Genomic DNA, 22594 nt, shown 5'->3' with positions numbered 1-22594 from the left:
ACACCACAAGCGTGGTGATATTGAAAGCGCGAAGGAAAAAAGAGAGCAAGCAAAATGGATCTCTCTCGTGGATTGATTTGTCTCTTGTCTCCCCACCGCACGCTGGCACAGATTGATGTGGCAAGACTGTGCACCGGCCAGAGTTACGCTTTGGCTACTTACACACTGGCATTTGTAGTGCAAAAAACATTCTACCACATATACAGAATTGTGTGTACGACGAAAGGCAACGCGTCTCCCGATGAGAGTGCACACGTTGGGTTTCATCGTCACAGCAGCAACGTGTAGCGTGGAACAAAGTGTTGCGTAGCATGCATCGCACTGAGCGCGTAGGGAAAATTAGGGCACAGATCTCGCGGCGCACCAAACAGCTTTTGAATAGCAAAAATATAACAACAAATATTTTGAAAGGTGAAAATTGGGATGATCAATGATAAAGATAATTGAAATAGGCAAAATTTTATTGAGAGAATTAAAGAATCGTACTTCAATAATAGTAGAAATTGTAGGTTGTTATGATGAATGATTTGCCACCTGTGCAGTGCACATGTTGCACATGTGGACGCGACGCCTCTGCTATTATGATATATGAACTGAGAACTCTGATACCTATTATGATATATTTCATAGAAATCGCTCAGAAGGCATGATACGAAACTAAAGTTTTTTTTTTTCGTAATACATATGAGTTTTTTTTTTCGGGAATAAAACTAAACTACACTATTCATGCTCGATTCGAATCAGTAATTTTAGTGGTCTACAATATTTCTGAATATTGATTAGAAGGTCTGGGAACGTCAGGGAATTTTATTTTCAAAATTGAGTCAACACCCTGCGTTCACTATTTTCATCATTTCAATCACTGAAAGTCACTACTATTCAGCTGTTTGGTCGCTACAAGCCCTTCTAAATTGATTGTTCGGTGGGATGAATTGTATATAACGTTTCGTTCTATGTTCTCTCAGGTTTCAATCTGCGATCGAGAAGCGTCGTCGGGTAACAACTCGTCGGAACCCAGCAATGAGGAGCCACCGGTAGGCACTTTCGAGCACAAATCGGTTATCCTAGACTCGAACTACATTGAGACTAAGATCAAAAGTTTACTGAATCAGGAAGATGACAACGAAAGCGAACCAAGCACTGTGAACAGCAGTGAGAAACTGGATAATGTTGGAAACGTGACCACGTCGACCGTTGCGGAACATCCGGAGCGTATTACCGGTATTCTGACGGCGGAAGACAGCTGCAACGCGGTGGATCACAAAATCTCCTCCGGCGAGGGCGAGACCAGCCAGCTGGAAGTGCCCCCGGAAGAGCTGTCTTTCAATGGGAAAATCCGAAGTCTGAATGCTCCGTCCAGCAGCTCGCAGTGCGAGTTAACCGATGCGACCAAGGGCTTCGAGAAAGTACGCAAAGACAAGCTGAACGAGTCGTACGAGATGCTGACGAAGGAGAACAGCTCATTGATGCACTACAACAATGAGAAATCTCCGGATCTTTTCGCCGATGACGACGACGACGACGACGAGCTCGATGAGGCTAACCACGAAAGTGACCACGAAGATGTCCGTTCGGATAATGGGGATGCCACAGATTCCGAGAACACCCCTGCCAATAATACCACCAATGTCTGCATGAATCCAGTGGAGCAAATCGAGAGGAAACTGCTCAAAAATCTGCAGGCCTCGCTTTCCGGGGTCTTACCACCGCCATCCGTTACCCAATATTGCATCGACATCGATCGAATGCTCACACTGTACCGACAACACGAGGATCGATTGTTCTACCGCAATGATGAAATCGTAGAAAAGCCCACTCAAGCCCAAGAGAGTTCGCCTTCGGTTTGCCTCAGCAAACCGACTCATCCACCCGGGGAATTGCACGAGCTGGGATGGCCAAAACTGCTCGAGGCGAGGGTCCATGGAGTGTACTACAATCGGTCGACGGTGACCGAGAAGATTGAGCTGCTGGGGCTTAGATATGTCGAGCGGTACATCAGCAGGGAGACGAAAACTTCCTTCGAGATATCGCGAGCCCCGCCGAGTGCCAAAAAGAAGAATTCGCGGTTAAAGTAAGTAGAAATTTTTGATTATCCCATAATTGTTTGTAGACTGTTGATGTAAACTATTTTATTTGCCATAATGGATATTTGGCATAATTTTGAACAGGGTGGAAAAAAAGGTCGCTTAGTACAATAAGCCGCCTTAAGAATCATTTGGTGGCATAAAGTACATTTTGGCGGAACATTCAACAGATTGTATATTATTTTATTTTGAAGGTTGCGTTTGCCACAAAGTTCGATACAATTGAGGTAGGTAGGTGTTGTAGTCCATTGATCGGATAGTGTAACTCTCCAAGAATTTCCTCCAGAGACTTGTGGGAACCGGACACGAGAACGAGTGATAATAAACGCAGACGATTAAAACTATAACTATTTTTATCAGCCGTTCGATTTCACGCGTTACAAGTCTTTCGATTATTTTTCAACTGACGTTTTCTCTACACTCCAACCAGATGATAGGGTGACCAACGAAATGGGTCTCCACAGACTTTACCGCTAATTCTTGCATCGAGTTATTCGTTTGATTCTACCAAGATCTTCCCCAGAAAATAACCAACAAATTCTACGCAAATTTACAGGTTCCTTCTAAAATTACCCACGGATTCCTCCAAGAATGTGTTAGCCTATTCTTCAGGGTTTGTTTTTAGATGATACAAAAATGTAATTTGGATTAGCTTTCCAAATTAAAACAGCGAACCAGAATTTAACTATTGGTAACTTTTTTCTGATCCTATAATCTAAAAACATAAAGGCTACCTGTCTAAATAATTTAGGTGAAAATTTCTTGTGAAACGTATGAACTTGTGAAAATGTATGGCGAAACTTGTGAAAAATATTTAGAAACGATTTTGGACTGCATTTTCTGGCCGAGGTATTCGAATTAGGTTTAGTCGAAACCCAGGACGTATTTCTGAGAGATTTGATAGCAAAAGTTAGAGCAGTCTTCGGCAGAAAGTCAGAAGAAATCTACGAACCATTTTATCTTAACAAACCTTTTTGCATACTACTGACGGATATGTTTTTGAGAAGTTTTTGGCCTTTCAGTCGGAATTTTTTCTATTCGAAAAAACTTTAAATTTAAGGTAAAAATTAATCGAAGCCAAACAAAAACATTCAAGAGCACAAATTTTGAGAACGAAACGAGAAAGATAAGTCTGAAGCTTCTTTGCAATCTCAACCAAAATTATTCATGGAATTAAACAGAAAGTGCTCCATAAAATTTGTCTAAGAGCTTAGTGACATTAGTTTAGTAATTTCGTTATAAATTACTTCACACATTTAGAAACGCGTCAGAAAGCAACTTAACTAGAAACTTTTTAAAAAATCTTTCTTAATTTGTTTCGTTGAAATCTTTGAAATTTATTAACGAATATTTTGTTTCCTCAAAAATATGCTTTGCACCTCTACGACTTAAATAAACAGCTAAGTCTTCTCTTGTAGGGATAACTATTAAGATACATTTCAAATTAAGTGCAGTTTACAAAATTTCAAATTGCAGATGGCATGTGGATTGGTTTTATTCATATTTATAAGCAATGCATTTCGATTCTAGGCATATATTTTTGAAGAACTACAATAACTTTTGGTCAAGTACTTTTTTTTAAAAACGTCATTTTGACAGTCAAATTTTCGAACAAAACTGTGGAAAGAAAGGGTTAAGGTTTCCTCAAGAAGGTCCTCCAGGAATTTCTTTCAGAGATTTATCTAAGGATAATCCAGCATGTCATTCAGGGTATAGTGCTGCAGCAGTAGACGCCTCCTAATTTTGCTCGAGTTAATTTTTCATGGAACAGTTCATGTGTAGTTTGTACCAAGAAATGCTCAAACGTTACGACTCATACAAAATGGATGATGGCTTAAGGCTTGAAACAGACTAACAGACGAAATACTGAACAAATTTCTTCAAAATCCATCGCCCAGTTTCAAACATCAGCTCCCCATATTGCTGGTAGGTATCTTTAGATTACTCAACTAGGGTTGTCATGTCTTTTACGGCTTAACCAGCCGACGGTGTTTTGAAAATACCTGAAGGTCGTACACACAAAAGTCAATTTGGACAAATTGAGATGTAAGATTGTGAAAAATAATAGAATCGTTCTGGTGGGCTTCAATCCCACAACTCCCAATACGCTAGACTGGGCGCGTTAACCAACTACGCCACAAAACGGGTAACGATTCTGCAGCACAATCGGCCAACCTGAAACCAATGTCCGTCACGACCCCATTTTCTCCTTCACAACCCTACACCTCCTTCGGCTCTCTGAGATGCCCAATTTGACTCTACTAAGCGTGCCTACGAACAACAGTTCACCAAATGCTGTGTGTTTCTTTTGGCAATCTAAAGATACTTTCATAACTCAATTAATTCTGATTTTTCCTATGCCATTTGGATACAGATGAAGGCCATCAAATAAATAAGTTCCATTATTAAGCAAATAATGGAAATATTATGATATTTTGAATGCCTGGGATACGTTTTTCTGAAAAAAAAAAAAAAACACTGGCTTTAGACCGCCTAAACACGGACTAATTGCCCTGAAATCCCACAAAAGAATATTCAAGGAAATCTATTAAAAATCTTGAAGAGTTCTCAATTAATTCGACATTGAAGCGTGACACAATATTATCCAGGGATTCGATTGATTACACTGTGGAACACGTTTTTGTCTCAAGCACCAAAATACCGCTGTTGACTTAGTTAAGAGTTGCTGAATCCATTGCCGTTTACAAAAATATAATAGCACGTTTAGTTTTTGAGATATTATCTGTTGAAAATGCAGAATTTGACTATGTTGACCGAATTGCATGCATGCCAGCTTGTATGGCAAATTATTTGCTTAATTTGCTACAGAATTCAAACTTCATGTGTATAACAACACTTATCAGCAAAGTTCATAATATTTTCGATACTCTTAAGTTATTTTTTTATGGCTTAGAAAGGTATTGTATTTTGCCATATAAGAGAAACGAAGAATTTTGTATGGAGACTGCAAGTACGTTTAAAAATTCGAATTAATCTAAATTGAATCGTGCGGTTAATTAAATTATGTCTGAAATGAAAATGAAAATCCTATTTTGCATGCTTGGTGGATTAGATAACAAAAAAGTTTACTAAATCTTATATTATATAACATGTAAACATCAATGAAACCAGTTTTATTACAATTTTGACGATTTGTAGCCAACAATTGTGACGTGCTGGAACATTTATGAGAACTATATCAGATTCAGAAACCCAAATCTACTAGAGACACTACATTTGATCCTTGAGACACACAATAGTTTAATTTTTGTCACGCTGTGTTTTTTTTCCAATTATTCTAGTACAGATAAATTTTAGTAATTTATCTAAGGAATCCGCTAAGATTTCCTCAAGAGTTTAGGAGTCCTTCAGAAATATGTTTAGAACAGGTATACAATTCGAATCAAAATTGTACAAAAATATTCAAAAATCCGAAGCAAACTCAACACAGTATTTTAAAATTGCATGAAGGTTTTCAATAGAGTGCGGGTTCATATGCACTATACAACGAAAGTAGCATAACAATTGTCTCAAAACGCCAATATGGAGTGTTGCTAGAGTGTAAAGCACGCAAGGAAGATGCAAACTTTCATGCAATATGACGTCGGTTTCTGTCGTTTCTCTCAACACGTTCAACTGGTTGCCAGAGCCGACGTCGCTCTACACTCGACTCGACGTCGCGCGGGCCATGAAGGTCGAGACAATGGAGGAAATGCCTTCGTCAGTACTGCGGACGATGGGAACCAATCAGCCACCACTTTGAGGAAGGTTAAGGATGCAATTCACTAGCTCAAGAACAAAAAAGCTGTTGGTAATCGCTGTAGTAAACAAGTTCGTGGGAAGTTATCAAGCCGGCGGAGAGCCAGGCTTAACAGCCGTTGTACGATTTGCACGAGATCCAGTAAATTTGTTTGCTTTGCGGATGATATGGACATTGTCGGTCGAACATTTAAAAAGGTGGTAGACCTGTACACCCGCCTGAAACGCGAGGCAGCAAAGGTTGGACTGGTGGTGAATGCATCCAAAACAAAGTACAGTGACCGGCAAAAAAAGATCGTTATACCCTTTTTCCATACAAAATGACCAAGAATTGGTAACTTGGATCTTGGCTCCTGGAGCTCTGATTGGATTGAATCTTTTTCCGCAACTAGGAAATAACTTGAAATTTGTGCAGTGAAAAATTCACAGCATTTTGATCAACAACATTAAAGTTATCGCAAAGTATATCGCTAAAATAAATGGTTTGAGCGCTATTCAAAAAGCGCATGAAATCGACAAAATAAAACACAGTGCAACGTTAGCCGTGTAGTCCTTTGCGGGCATGAAATGTGGAAGATGCTTGAGGAGGACCTGCAAGCACTTGGAGCCTTCGAACGTTGGGTCGGGTGTTTAGAACGACCTTTGACGGTGTGCAGGAAAACGGTATGTGGCGACTTAGGATGAACCACGAGCTCGCCCAACTCTACGGCGAACCCCAGTATCCCAGAAGGAGGCCAAAGCTGTCAAGATACGATGGGCAGAGCATGTTGCATGATTGCCGGACAACAACCCCGCAAAGATGGTGTTCGCTTCGAATCCGGTTGGTACAAGAAGGCGTGAAGCGCAGTGAGCTAGGTGGGGGATCAAGTGCACAGCGATTTGGCAAGCGCGGGGCATAACCGAGGATGGAGAGATGCGGCCACTGAATATAGTGGCGTTAAATTTGTTGATTCAGTGTTATCTGTTAAGATGTTATCTTGATAAATGAAAAATGAAATCTTCTAGAGATTGTAACATAAAATCGTACAAGGCAGCGTGCTGTTATTACGTTAGAGAGGGAAGAGGGTTGAAAATTGTTGATTTTAGAATTTTCAACCCTCTTCCCTCTCCGTAACGCTTTTAGTATGAAAAATTAAATCATTGTATGAGTTGTAACGCAAAAAGATACTGGGTTGAACAGAAACCTTTTCCTGTATAAGGTACCGTGGGGCAAGTAGGTAATGGAAATTACATGATTGAGATTTTTCAAATTCTAGAGATTTTAAATTGAAACAAATGAGGTCATGTATATTTTTTTGCTTAACTCTCACCAAATATAAGCAGTATGCTGAAATTGATTTTTATTTCAAATTAAAGAAAAAAAATCAGAAAAGTTTTTGAAAAAGGTTTTTTACTTGTCTCTTGCCTCACAAGTGGGGCAAGTGAAAAGTTTATAGTTTTGAACAATAAATTCAAAACCACGAGGGCGGGCTCTTCGACCCCATCTATTAGGAGTATTCTGTCTATCGAGGGCTTGATTCTACAGTTGCTCGTGAAAACTTTCTTCTGGAAGGAGATTCTTTTCCTCTGCCGCTGGTTTCGTGCAAGTTGTGGGTTCGCACATCCATTTTTGGCCCTTCATACAGAAGACTGACTGCTCACAAACAAAAGTACAATCTTGATCAAATCGCTTTTCAGATTATTCCAGTGCTATAGGCAGATGCCTTGCTACAATAGATGGTAGAACCATATCATCATCACAATAAATTCAAAACCTAACAGTTATATTCGCGATTTCTAATACCTTTAACATTTGTCAAGGCGTCTCAATGAATAATAACATAAGTAACATGTAAACAAAGAAAATTTTATTCTTGTCACTTGAATTTTCTTCTGTTTAGTTATGTTTGTTCAAATGATTCGACAATATTATTTCCTATGTTAGTTCTTATATCATGGGACTGTAATTGCTTGTCTGCTCTGTAGAGTTTCCACCGCTCGTTATTTGTTTTTAACCTTCCAGTCGTCGCGCGGTTTGCCGCCGTCAAAACCAACGCGCTGCTGTTGTGAACGAAAGGGGAGGTTTTTTCAACCGTGTTGTACAAAATACAACAGCGCGACGACTGAAGTGTTAAGAAAGTCGGATATGACGTCGGAGAGCTTTTCGGGAGAAATCATTTCTTGGAACGGAATCCTTTAATAAAGTATTTAGAATCTATTTTGTGAGGATGTGGATGTGGTCCTACCCCCCCTTTTATGCTTTGAACTAGCTTTACATAGACATTCCACGAGATTTCTGTGCGTTCTCTTATATTGGAACTTTTCAATCAACGTCTTCTTTTTAATCGGCTGTTCGAAGTAGACATATTAATTTCGTAATATTTGGCAACCTCTTTTAAAGAAGTTTCACGATTTCAAATAGCTTTTAACGCTTAAGTATAATGTTTCTTGAATTATCAGCACGAAAACGTGTTCTATGATAATCGAACCTTGTTTACTTATAGCTCCCTAAAAAGAAAATATAAATTCAATCGCTAATGAGAAACTTTTCACTTGCCCCACGCGATTAGAAAATTGAAGAAAAGTTATTTTAGGTCTACTTCGAATTAATTCTAAACTTTTTTTATTGCAGTTTTAAACTGTCAGAGGGGAAAACTTAGTAGTGGTACAGAAATTTTTTTTCCGCAAGGTTTTTCCACTGAAAATAATAAAATAAGATTGCACGCCGCCAACTTGTTACGGACTGATAGTTGACAGGTTAACAATCCTTTGCTCTATTATGCAATAATTCCTGAAAAATCTCAGGAATCTCTTACCTATCATAATGTTCTGAATGGCCTCAAAAGTTTTCGCATGAGTTTAAAACGTTAATTCTCATATTCACTAAAATACCCCATTAACCCACTTGCCCCGCGGTACCTTATCTAAATTATTATGCCAAATATCCATTATTGCCAAATGACCCTTACAAACAAAACTTTGCAGAAGCAAATTTCGAGTTTTAGAGAACCGATGAAGCTCAAAATATAATGGATTTTGCAATTCATATTTAGACTTATAATGATAGATCACCATATAGAGTGGTATTTGAGATTTGCTTCTTCAAATGGATAGGGTAATTTCTATGACTTCCCGTGTGACCTTGATTCTAAATCCTTTCATGCTAAATGACACAGACCTCTAATTATCCCTTAATTTTGTATTCGTAGACTGCTGAACCAATCCCCGGGCAGCCGTTTAAGTCACTTGGCCCGTCGACGAGCGACTTTCTCATCGGCCAACCTTCTGAACAGCTCGATCGGTTCCAGTTCGTCGGGTTCGTCCCTCGCGGGAAGCCAGCGACGTTTGTGCAATAGACAAATCGTACTCGACGCCAAGTATGTGGTGATCCTAACCATGACCCGAATTAGTTAAACTATTGTCCATTTTTACACACTTTAGGAAATCGGATAACCGGCGGAAGAGTAAGGGCCGGACGCCCAAACGGCGTACCCCCGGCCGACGGAAGACTCCGGGGTCGTCGGCCAAAAAACGTACCCTCAGTTTACCGGTGGCCAAGCAATCCCAGACGCTCTCCAGGGAAGCACCCAAGAGAGCGTTATTCCAAAGCCCTCCAGATGAACCTGCGCCGAAGGCCAGTCATCCCTCACCGGCCGTCAGTAGAACGGCATCCAATAAAACGCAAAAGCTGAAACGTGTCCTCTTCTCACCTCCTGTGAAGCGACGCCTTGCCCTGCCTTCTTCGAATGGTGCCAAGACTGGACCGTCCAATAATGTTACCAGTGCGAGCGGTGACTCCAGTGGAATCAAAAACCTCTCCACCGGAGAGCCGGTAAATTTGGATTCCGGGGAACCTGGTCGCAAGAGGAAACGTCCCACGGACGAAGCGGACGAGGACAGTTTGGTTCAGAAGCAAAAAATGTCTCGGACCGAACCGGTCAAAGAAGCGGACCTCACTCCTCGCTCTTCGAAGCTCCTTCGGAGTCAAAGCTTTTGCCTGGGTTCACAGTCTAAGGCCAACAGAAGCGCATTGGACAGTAGCAGTCGCAATGGCAAGACGTTGGTCCGAGCCAATTCGGAATCGGTGACGCTGACTGAAAATCATAGAAAAGTAACTATACTGGCTTGAACGCGCTTCTCCATTTCATCATGAAACTTATCAACATTCTCGTTATAGAAACTACTCTGGGCTGTGTCTCAAGCGCTGCAAACCAAGCAGATATCGATGAAGCACGAAAACTTCCGGAAGTATGCTTCCATTCTGGCTCACGTGGTGAAGAAGCTGTTTCTGGAATTCAATGACCACTCCGTGTCCAGCACCAGTGAAAAGATGCTGAGGTAAGTGTAGCTCACCCCACTGTCACTGTTTGTATGCAGGTCTTTAAAAAGTGTCCTTTTTGATGCGAGGTCTCTTAAATTCTTTATCAATACGCTCAAGATTTGTGTGACCGGGAACAGCAATATCCATGCTTGACGCTAACGATCTCTCTCTGAAGTTTCTTTCTAAAGGAAATGTTTTCTAAAGTCACTATTCTCCATTTCCATCTTGCAGTGAATCCTGCTGCAAAGATCTAGAGGCACTAGAGAAACTTTCAGACTCAGAGACTCTTTTTCGCGATTATTCCACCAGTTTTTCAGGATTTTCGTCTCAGATTCTTCGAGGAAAGATTTAGGAATAAGAGTTTCTTTGATTTATATATAGATTTCTACAAATACTCGAGAAAAAGTCTTACAGTGATATTTCCAGAGATTTCTTCTTTAATACTTTCAGTGTCTCCTCCAGACATCCTTCCAGAAGTTTCTACATAGATTACACAGCGTAACGCAAATGACATTTGTGTGTGTCTCTGGTAGATTTGGGGCTGTTGAATCTGGTGCCGCTCTCAGAAATGTTCCAGCAAGTCATATTTTTAGCTACAGGTTGCTAAAGTTGTGTAAAACTCTGGTTTTATTGATGTTTACTTCAAATTTAAACAATGATTTATCAAACATTTTTATGATCTCAACTTTATGTTGCATTCCAGTTAAAATTTTATTAAAATTGAACAATTAAATTTAGATTAAATCGAGTTTATTCAACATGCTTGCAGTCTCCATAGAAATTTCTTCGTTTTTCTTTTATGCAAAATACAATACTTTTCTAAATCAACAGAATATATATTTTGAGCATAGAAAGTATAATTAACTTTGTTAATAAGTATTGTAATACAGTTAACTCTCCCTTACTCGATATTGAAGGGACCATCGAGTTAGAGAGGTATCGAGATACAGAACACATATTTTTGAAAATTTTAAACTTTTTATAATTTTGACAAAATACATTCAGAATAGTTATTTTCACGTAAAAAAACAATACAATTTTACCACATTTACCTATGTGACACTTTTTTACCGTTCAGCAAAACTAAAAAATAGCACCCACAAATTGGCAGTAAACTTTATTTTTACTATCAATTTAATCATAACAATCAAATTCATGAAATTTATTAACGTTTGGAGGACATTTAGAACTTTTCATGAAAATATCGAGTTAGAGAGGTAAGCTTACTTGGGAAACTGAAACAGATAGCATCGATTTAGGGAACATCGAGTTAGAGAGGTATCGACTTACAGAGGTATCAAAGCATGCTAGATTGAAGGGACCGCACATTCTATCGAGTTAGGGGAAATATCGAGATACAAAATATCGAGTAAGGGAGAGATGATTGTATACGTGAAGTTTGAGTTTTGAGGCAAATTAAGCAAATAAATTGCCGTAAAAGCTCGCAAACTTGCATGCAAGTTGGCTGAAACAGTCAAATTTAGCATTTTCAACAGCAAATATCTCAAAAACTAGACGTGCTATGATATTTCTGAAAATGGCAATGGATTCAGCAACCCTTAATTAAGTAAATAGCGGTATTTTGGTGCTTGAGACAAAACCGTGTTCCGCAGGGTTACCTATTCCATCCAGTAGACCCTCCAAAAACTTGTACAGAAGTTCAAAGAGTTTTTGGAGAATCATTTGGCTTCGTTGAAGCCCAAGCAAAAAATTCGTTTTTTCGCTTCGTAGGGTGATCAAAGTATACAATTTGGCCATTTACGGCAAAATCAAATGGAAGTGGCCAAATTATAGACGCGCAACTACGAATTGTAGGTCATCAATGGTTATGCTCATGCTTAAATTCATTCAATGATTTTTCCAAAAACGGCCAGATTTCTCCATAAGTTCCTTCGCGGATTTTTCAGCTTTTCTTTCAGTCATTTTGATTTGAAACATGCCAAGAAATCATCATCCACGGGTTCTCCCAAGAATTGCTCCGAAAGTTTCTCCAAGGACTTGGAGGAAATGCATTAAGAATTCTTCCAGGAATTCGTATATAAACTCGACCATGGTTTCCTAATGAAGTTCCTCGAGAATGTTTCTATGAATACTTCTAGCAATAATTCCAAGGAAGATTAATCCGATCATTTCTTTACGAGTTTCTTAGAGGATTCCGTCCGATATGTTTCAAGAAATTCCCTCAGAAAAATCACCAAGACTTTTTCAAGAGTCCAGGATTTATCTAAGAGATCCTTGCAAAAGTTCATCAGTTTCTACGAAGTTTAATCATAGGTCACTTTAGTATTTCTCGATTACTTTTTCAAATCGGCGTAAGTAACTTTCATACGGTTTTGAGAAAATTAATTAAGAAGATTCATAACCTGTCTTCTAAAACTGTTTTAAAATGAATCCCCTTTTTAACATTTTTTCGCCGTGTACATCGCTCAAATTTTGCATGCAATCAGCTCGCGTCAAAATACTAGGTAATTTCTATCGTTTCCCACGAAAATTGTATAAGCCGTTTCATTCAGTTACTTACGACGTTTTTGTACCAGTGTAAAACCGACTCAAGTAGTGTTTTGTTTTGATTCGTGGTTAAGTCACTTTGTCTCTCCATACAACGTAGCGGCAAAAGTACAGTTCTGTTTGATCTTTCGACCTTGACGCTTGCTTTTACCGGAGCGAGCGACGAGGGCAGGATCAAACATGTCGCGCGTCGGTCTAGTAAGTGAAAAAGTGGCGTGATCGGGGAGTTCGGTTGGAGTAAGTGAAAAAGTGCCGCGATCGATAAGTTCTGTTTGATCTTTCGACCTTGACGCTTGCTTTTACCGGAGCGAGCGACGAGGGCAGGATCAAACATGTCGCGCGTCGGTCTAGTAAGTGAAAAAGTGGCGTGATCGGGGAGTTCGGTTGGAGTAAGTTAAAAAGTGCCGCGATCGGTTCGTTCTTTTTGATCTTTCGACGACCTTGACGCTTGCTCCTGGGCAGTGCGTCAAGAAAGCCCGAGCTGTCGTCCGTGTTTTTTTCGGGTCGCGCGCCTATTTTTTTTTTCTGAGTGCTAGCCGAGCAAACGAGTGAAGCTGAAAGTGGATTGTGGCTGCTAAGTCAAGGATAACGGATCAATTGGTGAGCTCGTTTCATGCTACTATTTCTAATCTATAAAATATGTATGACTGCACATTTAATCGTTACAATGGTGGGATGTAAATATGATGTTTCAACAAACTATGGATGGTTCGTCACTGTGAGTGTCGACACAAACTATGATTCATGATTTATTTATGTTTAACATTTTTTTTCAGAACACCCCTTATATACCTTTATTTTTGTAATTAAAAAAACTTTGAATGGTTCGACACTACAAGTGTAGACTTGCGAAAGGTTCACTTTATTCAACAAACTTTGGATGGTTCGCCACTGTAAGTGTCGGCATAAGAATAAGAGTGTTCTATGATGTCCCAACCAATTGAGTCTTTTGTTTCTTTTCAAATGAGTAAAATATAATAACACATGCTTTCGTACTGACAGCTGTAGGAATGTTACATTTAGGTATTTGTTCAACAAACTTTGAATGGTTCGTCACCTCAAGTGTCGGCATAATTTTCCTCTACATAGAAATTATATGAACAATTATATTTACGTATAAGCATGTATATATCTCACAAATCATTGTTTATCATGGTCTAATCGCTTATCAAAGTGAATCCTTTGACCCAACGATCCTCCCCATTAACAAACATCCCTCCCAGTAACCTTTGTGGAGATGCAGAGGCAAACACGGTCTCCAAATAGCAAAGGTTACACACTAACATTCCTTCCCTCAATCCCACCTGACTGCAAGGACATGGCCGGCGCCGTTATTGACCTTGTATAAACAGAGGCACTGAATTATGCACACTGAAGAAGATTATGGCCAATCCCAGCTGAACTTCTAGTTGATTCTTTGTGCATTTTCTCTGACTACGGTCAATCACGGAATAGCAACCATTGATATGTGTAGTCAGTCTAAGCTAAGCTAAGCTAAGCCATACAACGTAGCGGCAAAAGTAGTGATTAGGTTGCGAAAGTTGAAAATCTTACTTTCGTCGTTTTGTAAATTTTGAAATTGAGCGTTCTTAAAGTGAAAAATCGAGTTGGTTTAGAGCGGAACGTGTAGAAGTTCGTCTGCCAATTACGTAGAATTGATAAAGTAAGTTTGTTCACTTTTATGACTTGAGTCTGTTTGAATAAGGTTTCGAGATTTCTTTTAGAGACACATTCCGGATTTTTGCAGGATTTTCTCCAAAAATTTTTAAAATGTTCCTAAATATTTTCTGAAGACATTCTTGGAAAAAATGTTAGATAAGTTCTGGAGTTCGGGGTAAATTTCTCGAAGAACTTCGGTAGGATTACCTGAAGGAACATCTGGATTATTTGTTTGAAGATACAGAGAAATTCATTTGGTGAAATCTCAATGTGGTCCAGATTTTGAATGAATATTTTTGGATAGTTTTCAGGAAATCTGTAGGGTCATCTATGGAGAAATTACTACTTTAACTCTTGAAGATGTTCTGAACGGAAATCTTGGACGTCATCCTAAAGAAGCCGATTGGTATATCAATGAATGAATTCATGTAGTACTCAGGACTTTTATTGAGAACCAATAAAATACAGACAGAATTATACAGAAGTACAAAATTATACATAGGAGAAGGTATCGACCGTGATTGTTTTATTTTTTTTTTATGGCTTTAGCGGTCATGCGACTCAAAGCTAAAGGGAGTCTATAGAAGCAAATGATGAAAATTAATAGGTGGATAGGCGTCGCGAGGGAGCGACAAGATTGAAATTTAATTAGGTGGTGAAAATTGAGCAAGCCATTTCAAAGTCAGTAAGCATCGAAGCGTCCTGTATTTTACCTACACGCAAAAAAAAATGTGCGGTAAAAACTACCATTTTAGGGGGTTAAATTAAGAGCTCGCATCGTCAATTTTCAGCAGACCAGAAATGCGTTTGATTTTACCATGTCTGTTGTCGAAATCAGAATGTCAAATGTACCAGTGATGTGGTGGGATGTACCGTAAACATAGTAAATTGGTCTGAAATTCCATGGTAGTTTCAAGAATGGGTGTAGTCAGCTAAAATAGTAATTTTTACTGCAGATTTTTTTCCCGTGTAGCTTCTCTGCTGGAAAAGGGTTGGCTCAAAGCTTTGAGCTTTGCTACCAACACAGGCAAAATACAGGAGGTATCGAACTGCCGTGTATCGCAAGTCAGTCCCATCTGCATTTTCGTCAAAATTGGATAAATCTAAGGAGTAATTTCTTAAAACAGCCATACAGAAGCTACTGATTACATTCTTAAAGAAGTCCTTAACAAAAATCCTTGAAGAAATCCTAGTACAAATTTCAGGTGCTACCTTCAGAAATGTCTAGAAGAATCTCTAGTGGAATTCCTGCACGAATCTGTGTAGTAGTTTCTGAAGTGATCCTTGAAAAAAAAATCCTGTTTGAATTCTCGAAGGTGTCATGATCGAACATTTTAGAGGAATTCTCAGGAAACTCTGTTATGAATCACTGGATAAGCTTCTGAAGAAATCGAGACGACTTTTGTCACCTCATTCGACTCGTCTCAACTCACTGACTCGAAGAATAAGGGGCATTGCGCAAATGTATGTACTTGAATGACATTCTGATGAGCAAATCATGGAGTAATACTTGGCGTGATGTTCACGAACAATCTCTAAAAAAATATCTCTGTGAAATTCTTTTTAAATCTGAGAAGTAGGGTAGAAGCACCGTTTTTTCCAGCCTAGAGAAAATGTCAATAAAATTTTTCGTTTTGAAAATCTCGTTGGTCAATATAGGTCACCAGAACCAGTTTTGTCCAGAGATTTAGTTTTGGTTCCACAAATTGGTCGATTTCTTATGAGAGTGGCCAGATCCTATAACATTTCCCCGAATACCATTACCCCGAAAACCATCACCCCGAAAGTCAATACCCCGAATGGTCAAGTACCCCGAAAACCAATACCCCGAAAACCATTACCCCGAATAGTCCGTTACCCCGAATACCATTTCCCCGAATGGCCATAACCCCGAAAGTCAATACCCCGAATGGTCAAGTACCCCGAAAACCAATACCCCGAAAACCATTACCCCGAATAGTCCGTTACCCCGAATACCATTTCCCCGAATGGCCATAACCCCGAATTTTCTTGGCACGAAAAATTGAAGATCCGACAAATGAATCCCATATACCTATTTCATAGAATTTTGATTTTCATTTGAATTCATGTTCTCCATATTATCAAAGATTTATTATTCTTTTAATCAACAGCTATTCTTCATGAGCCAAGTGAAAACCCAAATTTTACTCACAGGCGTGTACTTGACTTTGTGAGAATGATTGTGTTCACAGCAATAAATCATTTTTCGAACTGATGATAATGCTGACATGTTAATATTAGAGACCTTTCCCGCCTTCTTTCAAACGCGTCTATTATTTGGTAATGCATAATTATATTTTCATATTGCTGGAGGCAATGCGAGTTCAACATATTCTAAAATGTCATTAGACTATGGTTTGAAAAATGTCAGATGAAAATGTTAACTGATATTAAACTGACCACTACGTCAAAAGTACATCGCTAAAGAACAGCCTATGATAAAAGAAGAAAAAATCACTGTTGAAAGCGTAAATAATTATGATGCCAACAATCACATTGCTAGTGCAACTTCCGAAAGAATAGCCGATAACAAGACAAGATGTAATACAGACAAGTAATGCAGGGGCTTATTTTCATTTATTTTTTGAAGTCACTGTCAACTTCTAATTTCGCTCAAGACAATTTTGTCAGTCGATTTTTTTTACCGCTATCGCTCAAACTTCAACTCAAACGGTACAACTCGAAAGAACAGCCTATAACTCAATGAAGAGAAAATCATGGATTAAAATTTTTACACTGCCATTATACAACCTCGAAAGAATAGCCGATGATTGAAAGAATAAAAAATCACTAATAGGAATAGTAGTAGTTACTAAGCCGAAAACTTTAAGGCTCAAATTCGCGAGCTTCCTTGAAGAATTTCTTGAAGTGCATCACTGATTTTCGGGGAAGTGTCGTATTAGGGGAACTGGTTTTCGGGGTAATTTACCATTCGGGGTAATGGTTTTCGGGGTAATGTGTCATTCGGGGTAACGTCGCATTCGGGGTAATGGTTTTCGGGGTACTGGTTTTCGGGGAGATGGTTTTCGGGGTAATGGTATTCGGGGAAGTGTTATAGGACCGAGTGGCCAAATTCGCTACTTTCTGAGCATCTAGTCGTTCCTAGCCCTGATACAGTCGGATTCTATGAAAAATCTGTATAGAAACTCATACCTTATCCTGTTTGGTTTCTTTTTGCTTTCTTGGTTATGGCCTCTTTTCCTGTTCCTGTCTGGTCTCTAAAGTTTCTTTTTTAAGACACTCAGTCTCCACCAGCCCTGTAGCACTCAAAAATAATCCCACACAGATGCATCATTAATTCCCACACTCTTTTCAGGTTGGCGCACAAGCACCTATTCGACGTGCTCCAGGGCCAGAGCTCCGAAGAGATCTATCAACGGGAGCGAACGCGTCTGCTAAACGCGAAAAATATCCTAAGGCCTCACGGCTACATTTCGCCCGAAGAGTACGAGCAGGCCAAGTTGCGGCGCAGCAGATCCGCCTCGGTATTTGTCCTAGACAATTCAAACGATTCATCTTTCGGGGCAGGCTCCTCCAGTCAACCACCAGCACCAGTGCCACTAAGTCAATGTTCGTCGGTCTTTTCCCAAAGTTCCGAGTTCCTCAACGGGCTGTCCCAGTCGTCATCCTTTCACGGAAGTCAATCGGCAATGGCCAGTGATTCTGCGAAGAATACCATCCTTCGGGAGAACATCGACAGCGAGCAGCGACAAAAGTCGTCCCAGAAGCAAATTTCCTTCTCCGGCAAGGATCAGAAGAACATGAGTCCGTACGCTGACGCCAAAAGTGGTTCCCAAGCCAAGGCGAAACTGTTGGTTGGGGGATCCGTTGGCAGCAGCATCCTGAAGGCCAAGAGGCAGATCTCATTCGAATGAAGTCGGCTGATTTAGTGTAACATTTGCACGGAGGTAAAATTGTACGATACGTTTTTTTTTTCGGGTTTTTGCTCTTATTCGAGTTGATTGCGGGCAACATTTTAAGCAGCAGGCCGCAGTTTAGGCGACCTGCAAATGCTTTACTTAGTTTGGCGAAGCAGAGTGTTCAGTGTAATATAAGCTTTTTTTATGAATTTTGTTTCATCGTAGTCAAGCTGAAAATGCTTGAAATCGGATAAGTTAGCAATATTGAATAAAGAATTCTTAATTTATTGAAATATATGTGCGGACGTTTTGATTTGTAGGAACATGAAAGAAATGTTTAAAGTGAAATCTAATTTGGTGATGTTGATGTATTATACTTGATTACTTTGTGGCGTATTATGCCTACTACCTGCTAATGGTAGAACTCTCCGTCGTTAATAAGGGATTATCACAAAAGGCCGAATATATTCTAGCCTACCACAAAAGGCCGAATGCACAGAAGGCCGAATCACAAACGACCGAATCACAGAAGGCCGAATTAGAGTTACGTTCACGACCTCCCACCGTCGATGAGTCACGTTACCATTGCTGACTTTATGATGAAATATGGAGAGTGTAGTAATGACATACATTGAGCCACCCCTCGACAGAGCGAGTGAAGGGTGTTGGTAACACGGTGAGTTAGACGACAAGTGAGTACATTAGAGTGCACATGTGTGACCGCATTCGGTAATAAACTTTGATACGATCTTACGTCGATAATCGATATCTAATGATCTCCGAATTACCACAAATCTGGCGACGAGAATAAAGTGGAAGCAGCTAATAAAAGTAAGTTGAAAAAACATGAAAACATAAGTGTTTTTCTCGAAATATAACCATTATAAATGCAACGCGTTTTTCCTCTGCATGAAAACAAAATGGCGTAAGAATGTGAGGTTAACATTGAACTCTTTTTGTGTTTGTTCTCAAGGAAGAGAAGTATCCGGCCATCGGCGGAAGGGTCTTGGAGACCGAGTTGAGTGCAAGCATCTGGCCATCGGCAGAAGGGTCCTGGAGACCGAGATTAACAAGACATTCCGGCCACTGGCGGAAGGGTCCCGGAGACCGACAAAAACAAGAAAATCCGGCCACTGGCGGAAGGGTCCCGGAGACCGACAGTAACAAGAGAATCCGGCCACTGGCGGAAGGGTCTCGGAGACCGACATTGACAAGAGAATCCGGCCACTGGCGAAAGGGTCCTGGAGACCGTGCTCAATTCAAGTATCTGGCATTGACGGAAGGATCGTAACTAAATATCCGGCCTTTGGCGGAAGGGTCTAGGAAACCGCAGCAGCATTGCTTGAGGTCCACGAAACCGGTCAGAAGAGAAGCAAAAGTTAGCGACACACAGCGAGCCTACGAAGCCGAACGCAATCAGAGATGGATAAGTGGAACATTCCTCAGTTCAATTTCAAGGCGTTGCCAAAGAGTCAGATTCGCGATGCTTGGAAGCGTTACAGAAAGAATTTCGAGTATGTACAGCTGGCAAATCGGGAAGCGAATAGAGTCAGACTGAAACATATATTTTTAACTCTTGCTGGGCCGGAAGTCCAGGAGGTATATGAGTCAATTCCGGGAGCAGACGTGGAACCAGCGGCTGGTATTGACCCATTCCAGACTGCATTGACCAAGTTGGACGAGTTTTTTGCTGCAAAATATCATGACGCATTTGAACGAAACGTGTTCTGGACGCTAAAGCGTGAATCTGATGAGCAGCTGGAAAAGTTTCTTTTTCGTGTGATGGAGACAGCCAAAAGCTGTAATTTTGGTGCAACAACCCAAGAAAGTCGAGAGATCGGTATTATCGACAAGATGATCTTATTTTCACCGCCAGAACTGAAAGAGAAGCTGCTTGCTGAAGAACGGCTCACGTTGGAAAGTCTAACCAAGATTGTGCAATCGTATGAATCGTTGAAGTATCAGGTAAGCCAGTTTTCGGCTGCTGGGCTTCATACAAGAGATGTGCCAAGACCGGAAACGAGTCAGGGAGAGAATAAAATTCAATCACGAACACCGGTTGGTGAATGTTATCGCTGCGGACGAACCGGTCACTATGGCTACGACGCGAACTGTCCAGCCAAGAACCAAACATGTAATAAATGTGGGAAAAAAGGCCATGCGAAACGTTGCAAAACTCCTACTTCAACTCGACAGTTCAAGCGGAAAGCTGAATTTTCAAATGAAGGAAGAAGTTCGAAAATGGTAATTATTTTAAATTTTCAAACCTTAAATTTGATTCCTAATCTTTTGAACCTGGGTTTAGGTCAGGACCATCAATCATGTTGATGCTCCGAGCGCTAAAGAAGATACGGCTAAGATTTCTGAAAGCTTCATCTACAATATAGGAAATGGCGAAGAGTTTCTCTGGATCAGGTTAGGCGGAATTCCAGTCCAGATGCTGATTGATTCCGGATGTCAAAAGAACATTATTGACGACACGATTCAACAAGGAATATCTGTCAGCAACTTCCGTGATTCCGATGAAACATTCCGTCCTTACGGTATGAATTCAAACCCTTTAGTGGTTTGTGGCATGTTCGAAAGCACCATCTCGATTATGCAAAATTCCCGTGAAACACAAAAGGATGCTACTTTCTACGTAATCGAGGGAGGAACCCAACCGTTACTGGGAAGGACTACAGCAGTTGAAATGGGAGTATTGGTCCTTGGCCTTCCTAGTACACAACCGGTGGAAGTAAATCAACTGTGGAAAGGAGAGAGACACCAGTTTCCGAAAATTCCAGGTATAAAATTGAAAATTTCTCTCGATGATAAGGTTGTACCAGTCATACAGCATGCGCGTCGGCCGCCAATAGCTTTGTTGAGCCGAGTTGAAGAAAAGTTGACAAGTCTCGAAAAAATGGACATCATCGAACCGGTGTCCGAATTCAGTCCATGGGTATCGCCACTAGTCGTTATAGTTAAAGATAATGGCGATTTACGATTGTGCGTTGATATGCGTCAAGCCAATCGAGCGATCCAACAAGAATGCTATATGATGCCAACATTTGAAGATTTTCTTCCACAGTTGAGCGAAGCGCGATTTTTTACCCGCCTAGACATTAAAGAAGCATTTCACCAGTTGGAGCTCGACGAATCGTCGCGGCATATAACAACGTTCATTACCCATAAAGGGTTGTTTCGGTACAAACGTTTAATGTTCGGGATGTCTTGCGCTCCAGAGTTATTCCAACGAGTACTGGAACAGATACTCTGACCACTATCTGGTGATGGTCAAACTGGGCCCAAAACTCTCCGTCGTTAACAACGTACGGTACCGACGGCCGCCCCGGTATGACCTAGAGCGGCTCAAGCAACCGGATGTCGCAACGGCATACGCGCAGCAACTCGAGGCTGCATTACCGGAAGAGGGTGAGCTGGACGAAGCCCCTCTTGAGGACTGCTGGAGAACAGTAAGAGCAGCCATCAACGATGCAGCTGAGAGCAACGTCGGGTACGTAGGACGGAGTCGACGGAACGATTGGTTCGACGAGGAGTGCCAGGAGGTTTGAAGGAGAAGAATGCAGCGCGGGCGGTCATGCTGCAGCAAGGGACCCGGCAGAACGTGGAACGCTATAAACGGAAACGGCAACAGCAGACCCGCCTCTTTCGGGAGAAAAAACGCCGCCTGGAGGAGACGGAGTGCGAGGAGATGGAACAGCTGTGCCGGTCTCAGGAAACGCGTAGGTTCTATCAGAAGCTCAACGCATCCCGCAACGGCTTCGTGCCGCGAGCCAAGATGTGCAGGGATAAGGATGGGAGCATTCTGACGGACGAGCGTGAGGTGATCGAAAGGTGGAAGCAGCACTTCGACGAGCACCTGAATGGTGCTGAGAGCACAGGCAATGAAGGACGGGACAACGGAGGAAATGCCTTCGTCAGTACTGCGGAAGATGGAAACCAACCAGCCCCCACTTTGAGGGAGGTTAAGGATGCCATTCACCAGCTCAAGAACAATAAAGCTGCTGGTAAGGATGGTATCGGAGCTGAGCTCATAAAGATTTTTTTTTTTTTTTTTCTTATACGTTTATTTAAAAGGCTCAAGCGCCGTCAGGCATAACGGAGCCGAATTCATTTTGATTTGGTTTACAAATTCGTGTTGCTTCTTATCATACTATGTTAGTTTTGGGGAACCGTAAGACTCGCGGTTTGGTCGAGGTTAGGGAATACAATTTTGTGTGGATAAGGATGGGATTCGAGGGTTTGATTGATGACATTCAGCAGCGATGTAGCGGTATGATGCTGCTTATCAATCAAAGAGTGGACTTGAACGACCTGTAACGATACAACAAAAACTAGAGGGGGAGACGAGGTGGACAAGCAGAACGAAAGACAGAAAGGATCAAACGAAAACATCAATT

General features: G+C 40.8%; 1 protein-coding gene across 4 annotated transcripts in view; it reads left to right on the top strand.

The window, feature by feature from the left end:
* Positions 1-18488, top strand: part of LOC5572767 — a 29133-nt gene extending 10645 nt beyond the window's left edge. For all 4 annotated transcript variants that reach the window (XM_021841953.1, XM_021841954.1, XM_021841955.1 and 1 more), the window contains exons 3-7: positions 966-2071; positions 9032-9199; positions 9264-9933; positions 10000-10160; positions 17648-18488. In XM_021841953.1, coding sequence (XP_021697645.1) covers positions 966-2071; positions 9032-9199; positions 9264-9933; positions 10000-10160; positions 17648-18206 — 2664 coding nt within the window. In that variant the 3' untranslated portion in view covers positions 18207-18488. The remainder of the gene's footprint in view (positions 1-965; positions 2072-9031; positions 9200-9263; positions 9934-9999; positions 10161-17647) is intronic.
* The last annotated feature ends 4106 nt before the right edge of the window (positions 18489-22594 follow it).

This window comes from Aedes aegypti, chromosome 2, assembly GCF_002204515.2.
Source record: "Aedes aegypti strain LVP_AGWG chromosome 2, AaegL5.0 Primary Assembly, whole genome shotgun sequence".
Lineage (NCBI taxonomy): Eukaryota > Metazoa > Arthropoda > Insecta > Diptera > Culicidae > Aedes > Aedes aegypti.
The sequence above is the reverse complement of the archived record's forward strand: the minus strand, read 5'-3'. Positions and strand labels throughout refer to the sequence as shown.